Source organism: Charadrius vociferus, unplaced genomic scaffold (genome assembly GCF_000708025.1).
Source record: "Charadrius vociferus isolate BGI_N301 unplaced genomic scaffold, ASM70802v2 scaffold126, whole genome shotgun sequence".
Classification (NCBI taxonomy): Eukaryota; Metazoa; Chordata; class Aves; order Charadriiformes; family Charadriidae; genus Charadrius; species Charadrius vociferus.
In genome coordinates, this window is record NW_009648894.1 from 471,028 (window position 1) to 498,208 (window position 27,181).

Sequence of the window (27,181 nt, forward strand, 5' to 3'; positions counted from 1 at the left end):
TATAAGTGCTGATCTCTTTTATCGCCAAAGCATGTGAACGTCTTTGATATATATCTCATAGATGCTTCACAACTGCCAGTTAAGGAGCACGTGGACAGCCTGAGAAATAATTCACAGCAGCTTGAACTCTAGACCACACATTTGTCACTCGAGCAGAAGTAAAAGCTCTTCTCGCAGCAATATATATAGCCTTGTTATTTTCTCGTCAGGTGAGATGTTACCAGATCCAGGTTTAGATTCTCTTAGGGATTCGCCCCCAGAGAAGAGGGGACCTCAATGCTTCTCTCTGAAATAACCAACTCAAAGCTGTGTCACCTGATGAGTTCCCCTAGACTAAGGGACTTTCTCCACCCAGATTTATTTGTGTGTATTTGAAAGATTTTCAGAAGGGAGAAGCAAATATAGCACCCCAACCACAGGAACATATCTAATTTTATCCAGTCTCGGGCAACGGTATATGCCCAGCCACCAAGGCTAAGAGGAATACCCATATTTGTGCATGACACCAATTGAGAAAAAAAGGCAGTGCCTGCAATGAACAAAAAGAAGATTACTGTGGGCAACTCTGGAGGAACTTGCACTCATATTACAGGCTGTCAGGAGTGGCAGCTGTGATGTTCTGAGCCAGCAATGACATTCCCTAGGAACTGGCCCTATCTGAATCCACAGATCGTGCTCTGCTGCTCAGACAGAGCCCCACATTAGCAGTCTCAGCCCTGTGCAGCTGCAGTTTAGTGTCCAGGAACTAACAGAGGGGCAGCGCCGACTAACGCAGAAATTAATGTGTCAGTGCAAAAAGGAGGGTAGGGGGGATGGGAGAGGGCTGGAGAGTCCGGGAAATGCTTGGGGGAGTAAGGGGGGGCGTGGAGGGAAAGCACAAGACTGCTTACTACGCAGGCAGATTCTGGAAAGCTTTGAGAGCTTTAGAAAAGCAAGTTAACCCAGCACCATGGCTACTGTATGGAGCTGATGTCATCTGGCTGTGCATAAAAGCCTCCACTTTTTCTTCTTTTGTGCAGTACCAGAATGACATCACCTCAAAGCACAAGAAGGTACCTTTGTGCTGCGGCACTTCCCCTGCTGGCTCCTGCCACACATCTCACTCCTCCCGCATATGTCCCTCCTTTGCCCAGAAATGCTCCTTGACCTCTGCTGAATGCAAAACACCACTGTCTAGTCGATGAGAGCCCTTCGGGAGCCTGCAAACGCCAGCAGTCTGTGGTAGTGCAGAGGAGCTCCTATTCAAACAATGTATAGCATGCCATACACCTCAGCAACCCACGGTGGGGCCTCCACAGCCGATTTCAGCTGCTTTACAATGCTGTCAAAACTGAATGGTGTGAACTGATTAGACAGGCACGGCAACTGTGGCAATTTAATTATTTTCAAGGTTGGATCCTCTTTGATGGGTTGTACAATGGCACACCATTTAATCTTGTTACTGTCCAATATTGTTGTTAAATAAGCAGAGTGAAAAAGTTGCGTTTGTAGCCTTACTTATGAAGAAACTGCAAACATAGTTTGCAGTTGTACGATCATTAACAGATTTATTTATAATTGGTGTGCATGCTCGCCTATTTAATGAGGCCTGTGACAGCCTTGGTGACATGCAAGAACAAGAGAAAAACCACCCAAAGCACATCCTGGCCAATGTTATTTCATGCAGAGAAGGGGGGTGGAGGGCAGTTGGAAGTGAACGCACTACCCGACCAAACAAGCACCACTAAAGAAAACTAGAGAGAAGCCTGCACAGAAAACACAAGTCTATAGGAATGGGGCAAATGGAGGACTGAGTGTTTCCCATTAGAAAGCCCATCACCTATGATTCCCATATAATAGCATATATCTCCTGTTCAGTACAGAAATTCTGCAGTTGCCCCCCATCGCTGTGCCTGCTTCTGCAGATGAAAGCATATTTCACAGCAGCTCTAAGTCTCTGATCAGATGATCTTAAAGGTGTGCATGTGCAGAAACATCCACTGGGAAAGTATTTGAGGAATTATGAGGAAATGCAGTGGTTTTAGAGCTGTAATGGATTAATTCTACCTAGCTGACATAGGGTGGCATATGCTGGGACACCATTACACGTACAGGGAAGAAGAAAACATACCTTCCCAGAGGAAACCTGGTTAACTTACCATTAACATGCCACAGCATCTGGAACCCGCTCCTAGCATTCAGTCCATCAGAATAGAACACCACATGAAGGCTGGTCCCTGTAGTGTTCCCTGCCAGTGGAAGAGACTGTCCACAGAAAGTGCCTATCAGGTTGGATTGCACATTAGGCCCATCATAGAGCTGAAATGAAACAAAAAATATCCCAGTCAGTAAGAAGGAGCTCCCCAGTTCTTCATGTTTTTGTAAAGGATGTCCAAGAAAAAACAGTGAGATTTCTCACACCGGCCGCCTTTGCACAGCAATATGAGCTCTGGGGAGCATGGAAAGATCTGGATGAAGTGATGAGCAAATATAACTGCAATATGCCTTTAAACCTGGCTGCACACTGTGTACAGTAGGAAGGTTTTAATGTTTCTGTTTTGGTGTGTATTGGGGGTTGCTGGGGAAGAAGATAAAGGGCAAATGGCAATGAACTGAAATAGAAAGAAAAAGGATGTCATGGGTGTGATTTGACTGTGCATCTTAGATGCTCAGTGCCTCCAAACCCATCGGTGATGACTGTTGACATCTTCATTACTTTAAGACTGCACTCAGGTGATTTCAGGACTGGCTGAGCTTGTGATGGAGAAAACGAAGCAGTCAGCATCATCAGGGCCTCCCAGAGTAGTGAGGACAAACTGAAAACTAAAAGCAAAATGAATCTTCAAAAAACACAAGGCAGACTTCACATATGTTTATTTATTGTTTCATGATTTTATGCTAGTGTACTGCTTTGGAGGAGAAGTGGACTGAGTCATGCTTTCTGAACTTTTGTACTTAGAAACACTTTATGTTTGAACTCCTAGTCATATTCTACGTGATGGTATTTTGACAGTCAGTGTGTTGGCAGATGTAGCCAGCCTGAAAATCTTTCTGTTCCCCAAATACAGATAAGAAATCCTCCATCCGACTCTTAAAACATCACCACTCTAAAAAAAAAAAAAACCCCAAACAAAAACCCCACAAACCAGGTGACCCTGCTCTGGCAGGAGGGTTGGACTAGATGATCTCCAGAGGTCCCTTCCAACCCTAACAATTCTGTGAATTCTGTGAATTCTGTGAACCCAAACAACAACCTGCAAATAACATACTATGGAAATATTTGTGTATTTAAATCTTGAAATCTGGAGTTAGTCATATACTCACATTTAAATGAAAACAATACAAGTTTTGATGGGTTAATAGTGGATGCTTACATATTTTAAGCCTCTTTACATTAGTTGTCTCCAAATAGGTTTAAAGAGCCTTTCAAGTCCTAGTTTTGTGACTTTTTTCAAACCCAGTAAATCACACTGAATATGCATCTATGTTCCTCACCACATATCCCAGTGCTCAATGTCATTTTTCAGGGATGAGGTGAATAATTTTTGCAAAATTGGTAAAATTGACACATTTCAGCTGAATTGCCTTTGACTTATCAGATTGCCAGTTGTCAAGTTAGGAGTTGCTTTATTATTTCTACTTTTGTTATGATGATTCTTAAAGTTTAGAAAAACAGCAACCCTTGTGCTTTTTTATCACTTTGCCACAGTTCATCCAATCTTCTGTCTCACAGAGCACATCTTCCTAACACAACCCAGCAAATTACTGGCACAGAAATCATGTCTGAACATTCTCATTGTGAATTTTTGGCATGCTTCCCTTCAGAAGTTCTACAAAAACTTTTCTCTGTTCTGAAGCCATCACCGTAAAGTTCTCTCCGTGCAAAGAATCAAATCTATGATCTCTAGAAAAACAGCCAAGGTTTATTTATTTTTGCTCTCCATTCAAATCTCTTTTCCAAATACCTCTTATTTCAGTAGGAATTCTCCTACACTCAACATCCATAGTATGGAAGTATGATATTACAGTAAATATTGATTAACCACACTAGCTACTAATTTTTGCACACATTTTCTAGCAGACACACATATGGGAATGAGTAATTAAACCCTCAGCTTTTCTGTTCAAGATATTGGTCTTGCAGAACCTTCAGAAATCTGATTGTTGATTTAAGACTTAGTTGGGGCCAAGAAATCTACTCAAATGGTTTCAAATCCTTAAGCAGACAGTCTAGTTTGAATATCTTTAAAAAAAAAAAAAAACAAAATTGGATGTAGTTCAGCCAGAAGTTAGGGGCAAATTGCAGGAATAATTCTATGGTAATATTCCATGGCCTATTTTATGGCTGGTGACCACGAATCTTTTTGATTTCAATCTTCTAATGCAATGAAAGGCTCAGAGTATGAGAAGTGTATTGGAAGTTGAGAACTATCACTCCATTTGGTATGATTTCTCTAGGTGAGATCAGAAAAGCTTGAAAGTTTCGAATTGCAGACCTGTTGCTGGTAGTTCTTGCAAAGCCTTGATCAGATGTGGTCGAGAATAGATATGAAATTGTCATAAAGATTAGATGTTAAGAAGTTGAATATCCATCTGCATTCTTTCCAAATGTAAAGCTTGAAGGACCACCTGACAGACAGATGAGATGTCCCATGCCCAGCATTACAGTTATGACCTTCCTCCAAGCCAGGCTGAGAGCTTTATACATTCTTTTATGGCTTAAGTTCAGCAAAACGAAATAAAGTCAGATCCAATTAGATTTTTTAATAGTACTACTTCCTTCGACAGCTTTGTGGTATATACTACTCATATTTCTGTGGCTTCAACCCATGGAAATCTTACACCAGAAAAACATGAATGGCAAAGAATAAATCAATGTGGAGATCCTGAATTTGTGCTCTGAATAGAAGCAAAAACTATGTTAAGATATATATTCAACGATCAGCCGTTAGCTTTCATGATTACAAGTGAAATACCATTCTAAAGAACTATGGACTAAATCATACCCAGAAACTTTCAAATCCAAACAAAAAAAACCCAACCTTCATGAGTCTCCTGCAACTTTGATTCATCAAGGGAGTGTTATTTTCATCTAAGACAGCGAATGTCACATTTCTATGTAATTTCCCCTCAAAACAGTTAGTCAGTTTTTCAAGACACAAAGAACGGTTACTATGGCAATCCCTTCATGCCGCACTGCCCCGTGGGTCTGGGTTCAGAGCGGAGTTTCGCAGGAAATTCGAGTGCCCGGCCAGCTGTAACTCATTGAGAGAGGCAGAACCACGACTGCTAGAATTTCAAGCTGTCTTTCACTTCTAAATGAAGGGAACAGCTGTGTGTTTTCACAAGGCATTTTGAACTTCTTAAACCACGTTTTGCTCTCACACAAATATGGGCAAGTGAAACCGAAGCTGAACGCAGATCTCATGAGCCACAATTTCTCTTCTGATCTCTGAGATAGTGTTTCTTGTTTAGGGGCCTGCTTTGTCAGCTGTGCTGTCCTAAACTGCTGCAAATCAAGGGAAGGTTCTTCCCTAGGCTATATGAAGCAAGGTACTCTGCTGGTCTGTACAAGACAATTTAATTTTGGGGCACTATTTATTAGCCACTATGGTACCACGCTTACTCTAGGAACTGGGGATTGGGCTTTCTCCCAGATGCTGCTTGGGAAGAAAGTGCTTGCTCCCTTTCTGTGTAGATATTTGTTTCGTAATTTATTTATTTGTTCAGACCTTTTAGCTTCCCTCAGGAAACCCAAGGGCTTCATAATGATTTTGGCAGACAATCCAACAGGCAAAATATGCAAACAGCTGCAGCACATGTTCAGATCCTTAGCCCCCCCTCTTTAACCAAAGCAATTACCCAGCAGTATCTGGAGTGCTCCATTTCATCAGCCTGCTCCCAGGCAGGTTCAGACGAATTATTACACATGGGCTCAATAACTGTTAGGAGAAACTCCTTATCAGGCTGCCTAGGAGCAAGCGTATAGGCTGACACAGAAGTAAGAAGGGGAGGTACTAGCTCTCTAAGGGGTGAATCAAGCTGTGGGACTGCCCTGCAGCAAAGTGGCAACTGAAAACCATCTGCTGTACATTGTAGTGGGACAGCAGGGCTAGCCATGGCTGCAGGAAGGGTTCAGCTTAGGCAGCTCTCCCAGAGGAGGCACCACGGTCACCGGTATTACATTTTGGCTTTTCTGACTCTTCAGCCTGGAAATATGTTGCTGACACTAGTAATGAAGCTCTGGAGGCCACAGTTGTTCACTTCTCTTGGGAGGAGCAAAGCAAAGCAGCGTGGCCTGTGTCACAGAGGAGCTCATTGCCAGAACTGGAGCAAGGGCTCGGGGACGGAGCTGACTGGAAAATGGAGTTTCTGCTGCATGGAAAGAAATAAAGATCTCAAACAAATGGGAGGAAAGAAACTCTGAACAAGTTCCATTTGGGCGTACTCCAAGCAGGGACATTTTTCTAGCCGAGTGCCTTGTCAAGCTTATTCCTTTTTGAAAAGTGGGACTGGCAGGAGCCTTCCAGACAGGTAGTGGGACTCCATCTGCTCGGATTTCCTGGCAGAAAACTGATTATTTTTTTTAGGGCAAAATTTCAGTTTTCTCTTGGAGAACTTTATTTCTGTGAAAAGGCATGGTTTTTCACCAGGAAAATGATTATAAAGGAAAACCCCCAGCCTAACCTGCTCTGGAAAAAAGCTGCTTGCATACACTAGTTAGGCACAACACTCAGTCTCAATCCAGAGATGACAGTCTTCAAAGACAAACTGTCAGTTTCATATGAGGGCAAAATCCATCCTATGAATACTGACAGTTCCCATTTTATTGTACTGTAATTAATCCTATTATCAGATGTCATTAATTTATTAAAAATTATGGGTAATTATTTCAATAATTGTCTCCATTTGAGTCTTGTCTGCAGCCTGAAATCCTTTTCACAGGGACCAGCAGCAACAGCCCTGGGCTGTATTTGCAGAATTCAGCAGAGGAGGTTGTGCCTTGGATCAGACCAGCAGAGCTGCGAGTGCCCCACCCATTGCTGGAACCTCTAGGACATCCTCGAAGAGCTATTCTGACACACACAAGTATCCCTTTCCTCTTAGAAGCGGGAAACCTGGCATGGGATTCCTTGGACTGATCTAAACGCTAGAGGCAGTGATTACAGGTATCTGCGCAGCTCTTCCTGAACAGGTCATTTTTTGAAAAGGAAATTCTGATGGCATCGCAACAAATATGTTACCAGAAAACAAAATGAAGCAAAAAACAGACAATATAATCATAATCCAAGTAACAGAATGCACTCCAAAGTGAGATCACCATTAATTGTTAAAGCAGGAATTAACACCAATAAAAATAATCCATTCCCAAGCAACACATTTCCTTCTAGAACTAGAGTGCAAGTTTGAGAACCTGCAGGTCTGTCAGCCAGAGGGAAAAAACAAATAAACTAAAGCTCCAGGATGTGGCACATTGTGCTAGCTTAGCACCACAGCAACATAGTTTTCACAGAAACAAAGGCAGCTTAAGACTTTGAGCGATTTACAGTGTGGAACCTTGTTATTTCTGCACAAACAGAACAAAATGAAGTTATATTTGTCCTTGCCTGATGAGAAGCATTTGCAATTGCCGCTAGAAAAAAGCCCTTCTTAAGAACTCATTCTCAATAATGTTTTAATATGAGTATTTAAATAGGTTTATGCCCTAGATGACCTTTGATAAAACGCCTTGCTCTGACCACAGTAGGCAACTTGTCTCCACACAATGACACACTTTCACTAATTAACCATTTTATTCCATAGTACAATGGGAGTTTGACATTGTGCATCACTAGACATAAAGGCACTCTGATTAACCTTGCTAACATTTGTCTAACATATGGAAATGTATAAATCTCTAGTTTTTTAATAGTAAGAGTTGTATCTGAGTCTATGTTTTGTCTTGTAGACTGAGCCTGAAATATTCAGAGCCCTTTGAAAGTTGCAAGCAAAGTTAAATTCCACATTGGACTGCAATAATTTTTTAAAAAGAATTTTTCATCTCTCATATTACCACTTACTACCTTCTCAAAGAAACAAGAGTTTCTAACTACAGGCATATCTGCTCATTCCTGTCTTTCTAGGAAAGGTTTATTTCTGCAAATGAAATAAAAATAATCATTTCTTTTTTTAGCAAGGCTCTGGATTTATTATAAGAATGTAAGAAATGCAGGGTGTATCTTTGGATGAAATTTTAAAATTGTTTTAGATATAGGAGTAGGAAACAACTGCTGTTTAAGAAAGGAATGCCAGGAGATATCTGCCTAGTAGGACAACCCCAAGATTTGTTCAGCATGATATTTTACATCCCCAAGCTTGTATTAGGAAAGCACCTCCACCTACTCGCCATGCTGTCTGGATGGAGGTCTCAGCCACCTGCACTGGGGCAGTTCTGCACACTGGATGGAGCGGGCTGAGCTGAAAGCAACGTGGTCCAGTGTGGGAATGCGTTTGAAAAGCCTGCCTTTCTGCCAACCACTGTGGGTGCTTTGACCTCAAATCATGGCTTCATTGCCCAGGGCAAACCCAGGCTGCCCGTGTCCTGCTGCTAAACCCATGCCTCTCCCTGAGGTACAGTCAGAGGTTTGCTGTCTCGGCCAGCATCCAAATGGGTCCCTGAAGTGTCTCCCCTGCCTTTGCTGACCAAGGGGCTGCTTGTGGATCCACGCCCTTGTGGCAGTGGGATCCCACATGCCTGGTCACAAGGCTGTGGCTATTTTGGTAGAATGCCTGTTTTCCTCAACAACTCAGAAATTGAGGCAGTTCCTCTGCAGCAAGAATCCACATGTGGTGGAGGGAGCAGGACTGATTTTGAGCTTGGGGCAATAATATTTCCAATGTTATTCTTTAGCAGAAAGCTGCTACTGTGGGAAAAACTCCTTACAAAGAGATGGGTCTGTGCCTAGGGACAGAGCAATCGGAGAGGGGGGTGGAGAAGGTGGGCTTGCTCTGAAAAGCCCAGGCAGCTCTGGGCAGTTTGCAGCACTGCTGACTCCGTGCAGGACTGAGTGCTGCTCCTCATGTGCTTTGGCAGCCCAGATAAACTGAACTGCCAGTGCAAGCACCATCACACTGACACCATCAGAGGCCAGAGGGCAGGATCCTCTCTGGGAATCCCCACATCTGAGAAAATTTGCATCATGCATAACTATGGCAACTGAGGAGAGCTGCAGCTTGGTCTTGGGAAGACAATGGGAGAAATGGGAAATATTCCTGCTTCTTAGGCTTCCAGGAAAGCAAAACTGCCTGTTCGTGGGAACAACAGGGAGGGGAGGGACAAGATCTTCCTCAAAGCCTGGTGTGGTTTTCTCTGTGTTGTCTGGGGGCTTCCCTTTGATGAGGGCAAGCTTTGACCAATGCAGATGGGGTTTCTCCAGCCACCATGTAGTTTCATATTGTGATGCTTCTGCTGAGTGGGATAAGCCACTTCATTGCACAGATAGTCTCACAGATGTTGGCCAGGCTTTTCAGCAAAATTTGGAATACAGAAGAACGGAGGAGAGGAGAATCCAGCTGCAACTAGATGAGTCCCAAACGCCCTTTCCCCAACAAGGGGCATGCACACTACCATCATATGGTATTATTTCACAGTCACTTCATTGTACAGTGCTTTTTCCTGAAGATACAGGCAAAGTCACATTGCTCTGAGCTGGCAGGGTGTGGAAAATGCTGAGTCCATGAAGGTCTGACTCATTTTGTAAGTCCAAGAGCAGAGTCTGTGTTGGCTTCACTCGTGCTTCTTGTCATCTGAGGTTTCTGTAAGCACCATGCAACCCTTTCATCACTGACAAATTTAGCTGTCTTGAGGGGTGGGAGTTTTTGTGTGCATTTGTAAGTCTGTTTCTAAGTAACCTTTCAAACACCAAAGCCAAAGTGTACTTTGATTCTGGCAATGTGGGCAATTGGGAAAACAAAAATCTGAGTCCTGAGCCAGTCTTGTCTAGGGTGGGCAGCTTTTTGGCCCAAAACTCTTCCTTCTGAGTATCCAGATCTCTTATTGAAAATCAGTGCAAAGTCTAAGATTTCCTTGTGTACCAATGGTGAGGCCTGCCACAGAAACCCAAGCAGATTTGTTGTTTTTATCCTTACAGTCTCCCACTGAAGGACTTCTTGCGGAGGCCCATAAACCCCTGAAGGAATTCAGGGATGGGCTGGCGTGCTGCCAGCTTGCATGGTAATACGTTAATGGATACCACTGCAGTCTGGCCAGCAGGCTGTAATGTGATGTCTGTGTGAAGAACCTGGATGGGTATATTTAATATATCATCTGCTTCCCCAGGGTAATGTACTACCGGTGACATTTTGTAAATCAATTCTTGGCCATAAGCAAAGCCATTCTCTGTGCTTGGAGAATTCCTGCAGCATTTTAAAAAGACACACTTATGAATAAAATTTAATAATGTTAATCTCCTAATATGTTTTAAGCATATTTAATTACTACAAATACAGAAGAGAGTAAAACTAGAAACAGGGTAAGCTTTTTTTTTCTCCTATGATAAGCTAATAAAAAAAGAGGATGACCAGCTGAGGGCAAGCAACAATTATCTAAAGCGGTATTCCCAGATGGAGAAAAAGGATATTATGGCACATCCCTGGAATGCTACTGTGGTTTAAAGAAGAAAAAAAGGGACATATCCTGTTACCACCAGAAGGAAATGAAACAGTTCTCAGGACCAGATGCCATATTAATTACTGCACTCATTTGATAATATCCACATATAAGGGTGCAATGGTATTTTAACCACCCTGAGCCTAATTGCTGAGAGTCTGACCTGCTTTAATACACTGGCAGTAAGCAAGAAAGGAAGTGCTTTATTCCAAAGAGGAGCTCTGTCCTGCCCTGCAGCAGAAAGAAGGCTATTGTTGTTATCAGGCAGTCGTTTTCCCCCAGAAGATGTTCTTTTGCATGAACCCAATGATAATTCCATCCTTTCCTACAAACCAAAGGGGTGAGACTCAAACAGAGAGCTTTGAAACTTGTCTTGCTGCATGACACAATTTTACTATCTGCTTATCAGGCTGGTGGCATCTTGCAAAAGGCTGGACAAAGTCTTCCCTGTACTTATTAAAAGCAGATGCTAAACAGACCAGTCTTCAAGGGACAGTTGTACTTTCTGAGGAGAAGAAAATAGAGGGACATTGCCACTGAAGAACAGAAAGATTAGTGGTTTTCAAATTATATTTTTCTTGAATAAGAAAGGAGCAAATATCAGTCCTACTGCAAGACTCTGATCTTCAGGGCAGTAACATGACATTGTCCTTACTTATAAAATAGCTTTGCCTCTGTGGAGATTATGTTCTGTCATACTAAATAAGAAGGTAATTCATCATTAAAGATGGGGAGTTAAATATATGCTTGTTCAGCTAATAAGCTGGTGAATGTAGAGGAAGGAATGACATTTCTATGTCATTGTCTGCAATATCTCACTGGCTACAGCCTGATGACTCCTCTAGAAAGACTAATGTTAGGTTATTAAGCCAAGCCACAGCACGCAACATAATTTAAAGACCATCCAATCTAATTACAGTTAGTGCAGCATCAGGAAACAGTCTGTTGTTTGGTATGCCTTATATCATATCATTGCCACTTCTGTGGCATGTTTTTATCAGAAGCAATTCATCTCACATGCTTGAAACTTCACTGTAAAACTTCCAAAATGTCACACATCCTGTAAGCATTACTAGCAACAAGCCAAAATCCTCCGACAGGCCATGAAACACTGCACGCTGCTTATTTGTTGAGAAAATGCTCACATGAGATTCATGCTAGAGACTGACATTATAAAAACCTGCAGTTTTGCCTCCCTCCCACTCTGGGCCTTCTCAATTTTTGGCATCTATGCACAGGGGCAGAAAATTGCCACCAAGTCAGAAAACAGGGCTTTTTCCTTCCTACTTGACACAGGTATAAAAAGTTGTACATGCTGAAGAGGTGGAGTTACAGGCCCTGCCCAGGCCAGACTGAGTCAGAGTCAGTCAAGTCTCCCTGCGGAGAGGGAATGCTGCTCACCATGAGTAACACCAGCCAGCTGCTGCAAAAGGCGGTCTTGCTCACAAGAAGCATCCCATGATCAAAGGAGAAAGGAAATAGGTAATGCAATACATGGCTGACTTCTCATTGTACCGCTGTGACTGCGTTTCAGTCTGGGACAGCTGTGCACTGGACTTGCACTTATTTGTGCTCTTTATACATCTGACTATCTTTTTCCTTGTCCTGTTTTTGAAACTTTTATTTGTTCTAAGTGATGATAGTGTCTTTGGTAACTGAAAACCACTAGGAATACCTGTGTGTAGAAACTTTTGGGTTTGCCATTATTCTACGTACTTAATTTCTGACTCAAATGTAGACTAAGCCAGGGAGCAAATAGCAAATTAATATATTCTGTGTATATCAGACTGAATTAATCACAGGGCAGAATGCTCCTCTTGTATACTATGCGTGGGTTTGGGTCAGAAGTATAAGTCATAAATAAATACGAAGATGAAGAACAAGTCCTTTTCCAGCATGGAGACTGGGACCAAAATGAAAGTGTCCAGCGGGACATGTCCAACAGTACTCAGGAATGCAGCTTGCCCAGTCTAGCTGTCCCCACACACAAGCACTATGATTTTCTCATTCAGAAAGATTTAAATAAAAATCAGAGCTCTAGTTTGAAATTTTTGCACTGTCATGAAAGTATGTCCACATGCATTAAATCTGTTTTCCCCACTGACCTTTAAAAGCAGCTCTGCTATTCTTTTTTTTTTTTTTTTTGCAACTGCCATTTCTTGATTGTACTCCACTCAGGCAGGTGAGCTCTCTGCCGTAACACCTCTGCAACATTTATGCTTGTCCTTCTCCATCATGTATGACTTTCCCATACTCCCTCTACCACCACAACTGTGATCATCACCTGATCCAACCTAAAGGCTAACTTTTGTCCTTCCTATCCCCAGGGTCCCAACAAGTAGCATCAAATATTGTCACCAAGCCTGCCATCTGCTAGCTGCCACAGAGCACCAGGCTACTACTGCTAGGGGTGCCACAGAGCTAAGATGACAAGTAGGGTGTTGCTACCTGCTGCAAGGGGCTGAGGTTGGAGACCTGCTGCCACCAAACCCAAAAGGAAATGAGAAAAGGGGGAACATAAAAGCTCCTGGGGAAAAAGAGCACTTGCTCAGCACCAGTGGCCACTCTAGTTTGCGAATGCAGCTACATGGAAACTGTCTGAGCAGCAGTTTCCCATTTCCTCCAAGAAAATGGTGAAAGGCTCTGGCACATGGTTCCACACACCACCCACTTGGCCTACAGTGAACAGGATTATACCTCTGTTTTCCCAGGGTTATACTCAGCCAGAGCACCAGAGCTTTCCCCTTTTAGGCCTTTTTGCAAGAAAAGAATCTCAAAACTAGCATATAGCAGAAAAGTAATTTATCTTAGCTGAACAGCTATGACTTGAGGGTTTTTTTGTTAACCTTTTTTCCAATTTGCAGTGGCATCAGATTCCACGTGGATTTCAGACAGCGAAGTCCCAAATATCTGCAGTCTGCTTAGAAAGTTGACTGCACACTTATTCCGGATTATTCCCCCTTTGGCCTACACCACAGAGCACTCACAGCCTTGCCAACATGCTCCTCTTTCGCAAGACACAGGGTGGGAGCAAACACTATTCGGTTCCCTAGCTGGTTCAACCTTGCTCTCTTTTTTTACACTATGGCACATATTTGTGCAGCATGCAACAACTAAATGAGAACATCTTTTCCAAGTGGTATTTCTTAATGGCATTTGGAGAACAATTTATAAGTAATATCACACGAATTCCAAATTAAAGCCTCCTTAACACACTTCCATGACTCTTTTTCCCTTCCATTTTCCCTTTTATACCTCTTTCAGAATGCATTTTCTTTGATTGGAAGCACTGAAAAATTGTTAAAACAAGGAGTGCAAGTACTTTTCTGCTCCTTTTTCTGTCTGCTCACTCCCTCTGATATGTTCTATTTCTGTTCTTTTAAGTGCTTTGGACCAGGTCCTTGCCTCTGGCACTATTCCTCCAGCCTTGACTTATGTCTAGAATAGCGTCTTCTGGCAAGTCTCTTGCTCCTCACTGGCTGGCTACTGTGTGCAGGGCTCCTGCTTTTCACGGATCAAGGGCTTAAGCATCTTGAGACTAGCACTGGCCTCTCCACTTGGCTCCAATGTTCCCTTTTCAGCCTCCTCACAAAATGAACCAGGGTTTAATAGTTAGTTCTCAATACAGTGATCCCTTGTTTATTTTCTTCACATGTCTATTCTTTCTTTCCATTCCTGGCCACAAAGAGAAGCAAGCTGGAAGAACACCACTTTTGTCAGTTTATTACCAGCTTTGAGCAGTGAATGCTGGCATAGTAATGAGGTAGAGGGAGCGAGGGAGGACATCTACAGGGAACAGATTAGCCCATCACCAGGCCTGTTGCTGGACCTTCCGCAAGACCCCAGTGTAAGTAATATCCCCAGAAACGTGGGCACTATTCCTTAGCCCTCTCCTTGGCTGTAAGTAGTCTTCTGTAACACCTCTCTAAATGTCATTCCTCTTGTGCAAAATCTAAGTAGAGCACAGAGGCTACATGCTGGCATCGTGTACAAGGGTGAAGGATGGATTAGTTCAGCAAAAGAGAGAAATTGTAGGCACAAGATTATAATCCTCAGTATAGTAGTAATCATGACTACACTCTACTTCGCACAGTACACAGTATAAAACTGAGAGAAAATATCTTTTCAGTTGTCCTAGAAATATTTTTTTTTTTTTAGGAAATGAAAATAAAGGGTACTTGGCTTTATATTGACTGGATGGTTTTATTTGGCTAAAAATTTCTCATTTTGTTTGTGGGTAAATTCAGTTTCTTTCAGTCCCTTTAAAGAAGCAGATTAATTATGAAACGGAAAATACAAACAGGAGACACAGGAACCCTTCCTTTGAAAAAGTCAAAATAACACATTTTAGGGTTTTTGAACATTCCCCACTCCTTCTCAGATAAAAACAAGAGAGATATAATTGTGCTCATTGCCTTTTTGCAATCAAATTACTAATCTCAGGATTTCTTCTTGACATGAAGCTAGAATCATGACATCTCCCTTCACCCCTAAAAGCCAGTGCATCTACTCTAAGGTGGTAGCTAGACTCTCTGTAGCAAGTCTAGGCACTTGCCAAGTGATTCATCCTCCCTATTGCAGACACCTGTCTTAACGTAGGAAGAAGTGCTCTCTGGCAATGCTTTGCTCCCTACTGATCACAGAGGAAACAGGGTCAAATCATTTGGACTTAAAATGTGAGTTTTAATGGCTAAATTTAGATAAGAAATTTCCCCCTTGTCTTCTACACCCCTATTGTTTTTCCTTCATTGACAAAGACCTGATTTTTCTTGTTTCTAGAATCTGGGCACATACCTTCAAGAAGTCACGGTCACAGTCAGTTCCATCTTCTAAATCAAAGGCTGTGAAGCTATAGCTGAGTGTGTTCCCCTTTGTAGTTTGGATAGTCCAGTTGCAGTGCTCATTTAATGGGTAATTATTTGGAAAATTTAAACTTTCCAATATGCCATGACTACGATTAACGGTCAGTACTTCATGGCAAACTGAAAAATAAAAGTGATGATAAATTATATTTTTGCAGTGCCTATTAATCGATTATCTCAAAAAATTACTAACTGAAGTTACTGATACCATTAAAAGGTAAGAAATATTTTTATTTAGAGAAGAGAAATGATGCAGAAAGAATTGCGACCTATTGGAGAATATATTGCATACATTGGCAACAAAATCCAGACTTTCCAAACTTGAATCTTTTAGCTCTATTATGTCCTTCTTTTCTGACACTTGCAGACTCATCAGAATATGTAGTACATATATTTTTGGTAGTTTTCTTTAATTCTAAATACATGGTTAGTTCTGAAACATGTTTTCTTCTACTTTTTTTTTAACTAATAATAGAAATTTGCCATGTCACTTGAAAAAATTTGGGGAGGGTGCTCAACAAAGATTAGCTAATGGATTAAAGTGGTTTACTTCAGCAAACTTAAAAAAAAAATTATAATCCCTGGGTAAAACAACAAATGGAAAATACACTACTTGTATTGGATTTTCTAGCTCCAGGAGCTGGAAGTGATCACGAAATTCTTTAAATTCTTTAAAAAGGAGCCATGATTTTCCTCGTGAGTCATCCAGTAACACCCTAGCATAAGAACTGCACACTCACCTGGAACAATGAGAGTTTTCCTTGAAGATCAGAGAGAATGAAAAAGAAACTAAACTAGATAAAGAGTGAAATTACAATTATGGCATTAGCTCAGTGAGTCTCATTTTCCTGTATCCAACTTTCACTAAAGACAGAAAATATCAATATGGGCAATCCCTTGTCTGGAGACAGCACTCAACGTGTATTGGGAGCAGACCAGTGTAATGCACAGAGAAGAAGTGGGCATGATGCAGGGAGCAGGACAGGCTGTTTGCTTTGTACAGCAAATCTGCAGTGTTTGAACAGCAGAAATAGCCGAGGTTCACTTGCAAAACTCTTCTATTGTCTGTCACTATGGATAATACACCTACCTCCTGCAACATTTTTTTATTCTTTCCAAATGATTTACAGAGGTCTGTGGTTTTAGGACTTCAAAATGCTCAGGATACAGCTGAAGATCAGGGTCAGGTGGACTGAAGCTTGTCTACAAAGCTACACTGAAGCATACAACTGTTTGAAAGGACAGGATGAAGAGCACAAAATGGATTTTGAAGAATGCAAGATGGGTAAAAGCTACCACCCCCTGCCATCAGGATTTTATTAGAAAGATATCAGACAGAAAGGTGCCTTTGAACGTTAACTTGATACCATGTTTTTCCTTGCAATGTTTTCCAATTCATCATTACATTTCTTTCATGCACACATAAATGCATCTGGCATCTGAGCATCCTTATTTTATACCACTGCTTCCTACATAATTTTAGCTTTTGGGCAAGCCATTGAAAGCTTTCTCTGATGCATCTTCAGGAATTAAATATGAATGTAAAATGTAGATCACATTATCTGATTGCTCAGGTTCTACGTCTGAGTGCTTTGAAAGTGCTCTTTCTGTTTAATTAATGAAAGGGGGGGGAACCCTTTTCTAATACATGGGCTTGACTTTGCAGTCTGAAAAGTACATGGTAGATGAATCTGTGATATCTTTAAGGATAATTATTCTTCTAATTATTCTATACACCATGTGTGGATGAATAGCTTTGTTTTTTCGTAATCCATTTATTATTGTCCAAACCTAGGACAATTTAATGTCTATAAACCTACAGCAACCCCTGTCACTTGGGCATATCATATTTAGGGTACACAAAGATGATTGCAAGTCATTTTGTATGTGGTGAAATTCTGTATCTTCCAATGTGCATTTAACCATATATGCTAGAGTGTGTAAGGACAATAGTAAGCACCTGGATGATAGTCAAGGTTGTGACGGGGAACAAAATAGTTTGTCATGTATCCTCTTGGATTGTTCTTCAAATGTTATTATTCTGATATTTCTGGGGTAGAACTATTTTACAGAAAAAGGCTTGCAAGAAAAATATGACCCTTACCATAAGATACAAAAACTTTTTTAAGTTTTCCAGGTAGGCTAAATGATCCTAAGTGTGCCCACAATGATTCAGGGTGGCTGAGGGTAACTCACATATCCTTTGCCATCCTGCCTCACAAGCAGCTAGAAGAGCAGAGAAGCTTGTTCTATCTGCCTTTTCTGTTAAGAAGTCAGGAGATTAGGTGAGCAGAAGAGCAAGAACAGTCCAAACTACCCTGTTATGGACTTCCAGCACTTGTTATTCTGAGTAAATCATGAATGGTAAGTGCCACTGGTACAGGTAATAGAAGTAGAACCATCTCACCAGCTTTCTTCTAGGGAGGAGATAACCTTCATCATGGGTAGATGGGCAGATAATTTTTAGCTCTCTGTGTTATGCGACTGTAGCAGACTAGAGAATGTCAGTCAATAGTATGCTCTATAAATTGTCCTCTGCTCGCAAATAGGTCAGATCATGGGCTGTAAGAAGCGGTTTCACGAACAAGCTGAACTGTAGAAACATGTTCTCATCTTCTTTTACTTACTTACCCTGTTTGTATTTGGCTAAAAACCCTCCACCTCGCAGACTGCTATCTGTTCTTAGTTTTACATACATGCTGTCTCCACTGGAATGGATGATTTCTGGTATCTGATTCCCACAAAATTTACCTAGCTGTTTAGCACTACTGCTGTTGCCATCATATACCTTCAAAAAAAAAAAAAAAAAAGAATTTAATAAAGCTGATGTCACTACAAACTCACGTAATTTCCCCCTGACAAATGTCTGCTAAGGGAATTGTTACTGGGTATACAAAAGGTTAAATTCTATTCCTGCTTAAAGGAAGCCTGGCAGGCATTTCAGAAACAAGAAAATCAGTGGAAAAACAGGAAGACAGTAACTGAATGCTGGTAGGTTTTGAGGGTCTTACTCACGAGGACGGGAAAACTGGAGTTGCACTCCATTTCAGCTCTATTAAAAATATTCAAATAATTTATGCAACAATTCAAATATGAAATTTGGGGTTAACAATAGGGTTATTGACACTGTTGTGCCTTTTCCCCTGTAATTTACTAAGAGAGCATACTAAGGCCTTGGTCCAAAAGACAGCAAAGTTATAAAGATATAGACAGATTCTCATTTCAGTGGCCTTTCTAGCTAGACGTAAATGCTTTTCTTACCAGCAGCTACACAGACACTGCTGCCTTACCTCTCAATGCTCTGCAATATGAAAGTAGCCTGTCAGCATGGAGCCTTCCTATTCTGGGTCTGTGCGCTTATGAACATTTGAAGACCAAAGCCATGTGTTTTTCCTTGCCTGTGTACTCATCATACTCAGCTGCCTCCTATGGAGCAAAGTGTCAGAGGGTACATACCGCAAGGTAATCAAAGTTGCACTTTGGGTGATACTCTAGATGGAAGTCTTCAAACTGGATTTCAAATGGGGTTCCTCGGTTTCCTCTGAGCAACCAGTAGCACTCTGAATTGTGGTAATATGGCATAGGGTAGTTGGGAGACATGAAGATACCAGAAGCTGTCATCAAAGTGCCGCCACAACCTGAAAAAGGCAAAGAAACCAAACCAACATTTAACACCTAGAATAGTAGAGAATTACACGTGACATGTGAGATTCATACTACTGACCTTCTTCACATGCCCTGAACATCTTCAGCGATGCCCCAAAAATCTGCATTTAGCCAACAGTGTTGTAAGCAGGAGAGAGCCCATAGCACCTAGAAATATTAACTATCTATCTAATTTGAGGAGTGCTCCTGATAGATAGTTAATCTTTGAGTAGAAACCCCTCCATTAAATTCTTTGTTACTGCTTTCCTAAACATACAAGAAAGTTGATGCTAGATTATATCTAGGGAATAGTATTCCTTCCCTGTGTAGAAAAAAGAAAGCCCAAGGATCGAGAAAGTTGTATACTTGATCTTAAAAACATCAATATATGTTGCTATATAATCAGAAGACAGACTTTAGAATATGGGAAGCAGAAAAGATGTGGGGGTAAAGGTGAGAAATTAAATACAAATGAAAGATCAAAAATGAGATGTGTAAAATGGTTTTATACTTGATGCGATCATTTTACCTGCTGATGTACCATCCCATTCTGCTGAAAATCCCTTTCTTGTGCCAAATATGTCACTTACAAACTTTATCCACAGCTTGTTACCATGAGAGATTATAACAGGAGGCAGGTCTGTACCACAGTATTTTCCAAGAGGAGGAGAAGTTTCATAGCCTCCATCTCTAGAACAACATAGAAGAAAAACCTTGAATCAAAGAGGGAAACCATGAGAAATATTAACAAATCAAAATTCTTGGGATTCTTTCAGGCCTGGGAAAGACTAATCCTGACTCTTCATCTTCCACAGCAATACAGGTACCAAATACTGTAGGGATCCTGCTACTTGCAGTGAGAAGTCCTACCACAAGCACCTGCTTGCTGGGTATGTCCACTCTCTCATCTCAGCAGCCTGTCCAGAGCCTGTCAATACAATGACAGACTCAAGAAGTGTCTCAAGTAGACTTGGTGCTGCAGACGCAGAATGTTCTCTGTATTCTACAAAGTGGAAATTATTGATGTAACCAAAGGTAATCTTCTAATTTGAAGAAATAACAGTTTGCTCACTTTTCAATGCTTAGCCTGGCACAAAACCAGATGAGCTGACTGACCCTATTAAAAAAAGAATGTTTATTTGCCACCACACAAATGGGAAACCATTTCTCAGAACTGGTATGATGCATGTTTTGGAATATTTTCTTAGCCTTCAGAATTGTTTCTACAACCACTATTTCCTATTTTTAAATTAAGTAGTACTTCCAGAAATATTGGCTAATATTGTAATCAGGATGCACATCTAATGTTCTGTTTTGCTACCTGCACATCTCATGGGAATAAAAAAAGACGGTGACAACCAACTTATCAATTGTTTTCTAACCTTTAAGCACGTCCATATTAAAAATACACTACATGTCATCAGGAAAATAATAAATACATTTATATCTATCTGTGGATGTGATCTTGATTTGATGCTTTTTAAGTGGACAGTAATACTTTCAATTACATTTTCACAGGTTTATACCTGTCTTTGAGAGAAATTTCTACTTAAACCTTGCCACTCTGTTTTCTTGTCATCCTCCCAACTTAAACTGCTTGCCACTGTCTCAGGTTACTGGCAGTTGAAGAACCATGCCAGGACCTCCCCTCACTTGCATTTCAGCCTCTGCAGCTGTGGTCAGATGAACAATCTTCTTAGTTGACTGAATGCAGTTTACCAGAGGACACTTCAGGACAAGAAACCAGAGTGCCACCTCACCTAAGACTTATCTGGCTACCCCAGTTAATGGTATCAGGTTTGATAAGGCATTCTGGAAATCCAGTTATGCAGCAGAAATGTGCTGAGTTGCACTTAGCCAGGTTCTGGCCATATCCTAAAACCTGTTTAATGCTGCTGAGTTCTTCACAGTGACAACAGAGCTAAAATTATGCAATAAATTAATGTTTTCAGTTCTCAAGGTGAAAAAGGGAAAAAACCCAATGTTATAATTCAGGTCTACTCCAAATGAAGGTGTTAACTGTTAAAATAAAGTTAGATTAAATTTAATCTCAGATTACTGTTTTAATACGAAAATATGAAACTCTTTACTTAGAAAATATTGAAAAAGCCTTTCAGGTTTTCATAACTTTCTCCAGTTTGTATGTACAGCTGAAAACAACCAGCTAATTCAGCAGTCATTCAGAATCTCAATATGGCACCTTCAGCAAGGAGCTTTTTGTTTGGTTCTAAAAAATAAGACACTACTTACCAAGGTATAACCCATACAGACTATATCTGGTATAATGTTCAGAATGAGTTTTATCATGGTGCTCATTGAGGTCATGGAAACTCATGGCATGCTCAGAGTGAAAAAACACACTGGAGTTCTGTAGATATGGTTCATGTAGAGAGCTGGCTCATGAGGACAAAATGGGTGCACTGACACTGCAAAGTGCAAATCCCATACATCAACACAGCAGAAAGGACGTGCACAGCTGTATTGTAAGCATGCAGCTAACCTTCCTGCAAATATTACTTACTTCTGCTTGTCTCTGTCCTGTAAAATTTACTAGAAACCACCATGCTAATATCCTAAGTTTAATGGTGATCCCAGTATCAACAAATATTGCAGTTTATGTACATGTTCCTAGTGCTGCATCATAGAATAGCTCCTGTTTAAACATGATAAACATAAAACAGAATATAGAATCATAGAACAGTTGGAAGGGGCCTTCAGAGGTCATCTAGTCCAACCTTCCCTGCAATGAGCAGGGACATCTTCAACTAGATCAGGTTGCTCAGAGCCCCATCCAACCTGACCTTGAATGTTTCCAGGGATGGTTCATCAACCACCTCTCTGGGCAACCTGTTGCAGTGTTTCACCACCCTCAGTGTAAAAATTTCTTCCTTATATCTAGTGTAAAACTTCCCTCTTTTAGTTTAAAACCATTTCCCCTTGTCCTATTGCAACAGGCTGTGCTAAAGAGTTTGTCCCCATCGTTCTTATAAGCCCGCTTTAAGTACTGAAAGACCACAATAAGGTCTCCCTGGAGCCTTCTGTCTCCAGGCTGAACAACCCCAATTCTCTCAGCCTGTCCTCATACAAGAGGTATTCCATCCCTCTGATAATGTTTGTGGCTCTCCTCTGGACCCACTCCAAAAGGCCTATGTCTTTCTTGTGCTGAGGGCTCCAGAGCTGGACACCGTACTCCACGTGGGGTCTCACCAGAGTAGAGGGGCAGAATCAGCTGCCTCGACCTGCTGGCCATGCTTATTTTGATGCAGCCCAGGATACAGTTGGGTTTCTGGGCTGCAAGTACACATTGTTGGCTTATGTTGAGCTTCTCATCCACCAGTACCCCCAAGTCCTTCTCCTCAGGGCTGCGCTCAATCCCTTCATCCCTCATCCTGTATTGATACCAGGGGCTGCCTCAACCCAGGTGCAGGACCCCTGAAGGACATCACTTGTCACCAATCTCCATCTGAACATTGAGCTGTTGACCACTACCATCTGGATGTGACCATCCAACCAATTCCTTGTCCACCAAACAGTCCACCCATCAAATCCATGTCTCCAATTTAGAGAGCAGGATGTTGTGGGCGACTGTGTCAAAGGCCTTACAGAAGTCCAGACAGATGACATCCGTAGCTCTTCCCTTGTCCACTGATGTAGTCACTTCATCACAGAAAGCCACTAGGTTGGTCAGGCAGGACTTGCCCTTGGTGAAGCCATGCTGGCTGTCTCAATTCACTTCCCTGTGCCTCAGCATAGCTTTTAGGAAGTTCTGGTCTAAGATCTTCCCAGGTACAGAGGTGAGGCTGACAGGTTGGTAGTTCCCAGGGTCCTCCTTTTTAAAAATGGGTGCAATGTTTCTCTTTTTCCAGTCACTGGGGACTTCACCTGACTGCCATGACTTTTCAAATGTCATGGAGAATATGTCACGAAACAGGCAATAAAACTATCTGTTTCTGCACTAAGGAAAACAACCAGAATGCAGTACATAGGAATACAGTTCATATACTCCACTTGCTCTGAGAACTGGAATTTATCAAGTGGGAAAGCCAACAATAGAGTAGGATGGGAGAAGGAAAAGGTAGCCTTTAAAGTTCTCTGGTATGTTCTTTTCCCACATTGATAGCACAGATGTATAGTTACAACTATAGCTTCTGAACATGCCTAAGTGGATTTGGACAACTTCCATGGTTATCAGTAATAAGGACAAGAAAAATAATTAGGCTTGCCTGATTTCTACATAATCCTCTGTACAGCGTTTATTCCCTTCCAAGGTGAAGTTGGTGAAGCGCAGCATGATCTGTCTGTTTATCCCCACTGTGATGGTGTATATGCACTCTGTCCGGACAGGGTAGTTATTGGGATAGTTTGGAGATGTTAGTACACCAGTTTCAGTATTGTAGTTGTGTGAGCACACTTTAAAAAGAAAAGAAACAAGTATGAATTAATTTAATATGTATGCTACATTAAAAGGAAATTTCTATTTCCAACAGATAGAGGAACAAACATCCTGTGCTCCTGTGCATTGTAACTCTTCCTGGACACATCTTACTGTTGAATGTCATCACTATAAACTAAAACCAGAATCCATGTTTTTCATGGGATTTCTTATATTTGAGTTGATTTGTTCAGCTTTTACCAGAACATAGCGTCTGTAATAAATAGGCAACATAAGAGTAGTTGCAGCTGCCTGAGTTGGCTTTGACTTAAAACCCAGGTCAGCAGAGAAAGGTAACTGAAAGGGATGTCTTGATCAACCCAAAAGGTAGGATTCCCGAATTTCTGAAAAGCAGTGTTGGTGGAAACTGAATGCAGTCTCTCAATATGAGGAGATGCTGTATTGTTCTCAGGCATTTCCTACAATCAAACCTGGGAGATGGGGATTTATATATAAATTTCTTTCCCTGTTTTCTGGGCATAAGTGACAATCAGTTGGAAAATAGTATAATCCTTAGATTGTGAGGACAAAGCAGTTCTACTTAAGGTCTTATGCTAAAATCAGCTACATCAATTCTTCTGTAAGCACTGTAGAAGCATCTTGGTATTACGAGCTGGAAAGAAGAAAATAGTGTGGACTAATGATGAGCCAGAACCTGAGCAATAACTAAAAAGAAGCTCTTTGAAAAGCACAGACATAAGGAGACAAGGAATAAAAATATCTGCCATATAATGGTACATGAGACTTATTTTGGAGACAACAATTGTCGTGTATTAGTTGATCACAGTCTGAGTAAGGTTTGTGATCTGGCTGCAAAAAGGGCAAGAAGAAATGTGATCGGTGTCAGGTGTTTTCAGTCAAAACAGGTAATCTTGATGCCAACGCACATGGTGACATGTCACCTGGAAAAAATGTGGATTACCATGGTCACTGATGTTCTGGAAATCGAATGAGAACAAGTAAGACAGAGGTTGTGGAGATAGCAGGAAATTAGTAGGTTAGTAGGCAAGAGACTCTAGAAGAGTTTAACTTGTTTGTGTTATTTCTCTTGCAAGTGCAAGAGAAAAAGAGATAAACATCAAGAAGCATGAAGAAAAGAAAAATAGAACACACTGTCAACGACTGTACAAGCTCTGAAGTTAAAAATTGTCCATGAATACAGATACACAGAAATTAGGAGAAAGTTTCTGCCAGGAAGTGAGTTTCTAGAGCCAACCAACATAACAAAGGCAGAAAGGGCAAAAAAGTCCACTGTTTTTTAAGATACAGTTTGATTAATTTAATTAAGAAGGGGATCGCATATGTAGTTCTTTGCAAAAAAAAAAAAAAAAGGGGGTGGGGGCATAAAATTGTGGGCTGGGTTTGATCATTCTGGCTCATTCTGGTCCTCCATTCCTCTATTTCAGGTCCTACAGGTTGCAAATACAAGAAATGTAAATAGATTTCTCAAATGCTTTCTAACAAATAGGCAGTTAGACTAATTATAAAGTACAACTGGAAGAGTAAGCAAAATATTATGATTGACTTTACACTCTTAAGCTGATTGCCGCAGATCTCTGAAACCTGTTTTCTAACATAGCACAGCTGCAATGTACTAATACTTGTGCTTAGCACTTCAATATGCATAAAAATTTAGGGAGATGGGATGAAATTACAGTCCAGGCCCTACATGTCTAAGGTTGGTCGTTTCTTTGTCTGTTCTCTAACCATTCTAACTACTAAACCACTTTTGCTTTTAATGGTGTCTTTTTTAATGGTTGTTTTTTTGCATTCTTGGTCACCTGGAAGGCCTCTGTTGAAAATGTTTTCTGCGGGATAAATACCCCCAAAGCTAGCTACCAGTCTCGTATTCTGAATTCATCACAAGGAGAATAAAGAAATACGATGCAGAAACAGGCCAATAATTTCCTGCCATTGGGTCTTGACAAGTCAAAAAGGTTTCATGAGCTAGTTTACCTAAAATCATGACTTTTAGTCATTTGTGTGTTCTGTCACCGATATATTCTAATGTATGCATATAACAATGAAGTTAGTCCTGGTGACCTTAAAAACTTTGTGCTGCCTTATAAATCCTTGTAATGCCCTTGCTGTGCTGCCAGCTCCCATGGTGTTTCGTGATATGTAGGGCTTATCATCAAACCTCAGATCCTTAAGTCATATGATCTCTTGAGAACCCTGCCTGCAGGGTTAGAAAACTTAGAAATGTGACCCAAGCTTTTTCTAATGGCTCATTACACAAAAAGCAATAAAATATTAAAATTAAAATGTGTGTATATTTATTAGGTAACATATTTTTAACTAATTATTTCCTCCTGATTTTGGAATGGTAGGTGCCTGACTCATGCACATTTAATGGTTAGAGCTGTTGCAATACTGCCATTCCTTATTCACCCAGAGCCTGAGACCATGAATACTAGTTTTCAGCCTGGAGAATATTAAAATTGATGTACCAGATAAGGGCTCTTAGAGTAAAATTAGCAGCACGGAAGCCAAAATATTTTTATCAGCCCTTTTAAGAACAATTTCCACAGAATTTTCCAGGTTCCCTCCCTCACCAAAGTTTGCTTTCTTGGGAGTAATCCATACAGAAACTCACATCCGCGGTGTGCTATTTTAAACTGGATGCTGTATACTGCTCTACACTTCACATAACAATCTTCTTTATGAGCTAAGGGGAATAAATACAGAAGGTGGAGCAGTGAATGCCTTAGAAATGTCAGACTTCTGGCTACAGTGAAATATATACAAGTGTAGACACTGCTATGATGATTAGGAAAAGCCTAAATGAACCCACATTTTGTGTCAGCTAACTCTCTTCTGGTAACTGGATTCATTTGCTAAAAAATCAGCAGGAGAGCTGGCACTCCCTTTTTGCGCTCACCTCACTAACACAGCATTTGAGGGTGTGCTTGGGCAGTAATAGTTCCTGCAGTGAAAACTGTTAGCAAAGTTTGCAGGAAAAAAGTACTCTGACTGCTTTGCCAAAGTTCAGAATGCAGCCTAACTCCATAATGCGATTATTATACATGCGGAAAAAATACGAATTCAGTTTAGTTTGAAGACTCTTATTGCAGCTCATGAAAAACAGAAGGCAGCAATTGTCAAGGACAATCGCACATCTTGCCTTGCCAATGTGTGACGTTTTTGAAAGCTATTCAATCTGCTTTCTGATATTGGTACTGAACGTGTTTGCTCTTCTGAAAAAAATGCCATAAAGGGCAGTGACCAACTGTAATAGTGAACAGCAGAGAAAAATGCCAGCTTTTGTACCACTCACTCATGATTGCATACTGCAGAAAATTATATCCATGTCTTTTCCCATAAAGAGATATTCATCAGTTGCCACAATTCTAATTAATCAATAATAAAACTGTAATGTGGTATGTAAAATGGCCGTTTCTTCCTTTCGATCTCACTCTGCCAAAGGAAAACTGGGATCCCCAACAATTAGACTTTTATGTAACACTATGCTTAGGAAAAAAAGGAAGAAACTATCACATGAAGTATATACCTCTCCACAGGCAATGGAAAAGCACATCTGCACTTCAGGGCCTTCTGTTACCGCTGCTGGCAGATGCTAACAGGCTTAACTTTTACCAAGAAGGCACACAAAGG

The 27,181-nt window shown here is 41.0% G+C and overlaps 1 protein-coding gene across 1 annotated transcript in view; it reads right to left on the reverse strand.

The window, feature by feature from the left end:
• The window catches only part of CUBN (cubilin (intrinsic factor-cobalamin receptor)), a 146,685-nt gene that overhangs the window by 87,691 nt on the left and 31,813 nt on the right, over window positions 1-27,181 (reverse strand). The window contains exons 23-28 of the mRNA XM_009887113.1: window positions 23,358-23,544; window positions 19,664-19,824; window positions 18,946-19,127; window positions 18,121-18,277; window positions 15,422-15,609; window positions 2,139-2,298 (exon numbers count right to left, since the gene is read on the reverse strand). Of these exons, the coding sequence (XP_009885415.1) occupies window positions 2,139-2,298; window positions 15,422-15,609; window positions 18,121-18,277; window positions 18,946-19,127; window positions 19,664-19,824; window positions 23,358-23,544 (1,035 nt within the window). The remainder of the gene's footprint in view (window positions 1-2,138; window positions 2,299-15,421; window positions 15,610-18,120; window positions 18,278-18,945; window positions 19,128-19,663; window positions 19,825-23,357; window positions 23,545-27,181) is intronic.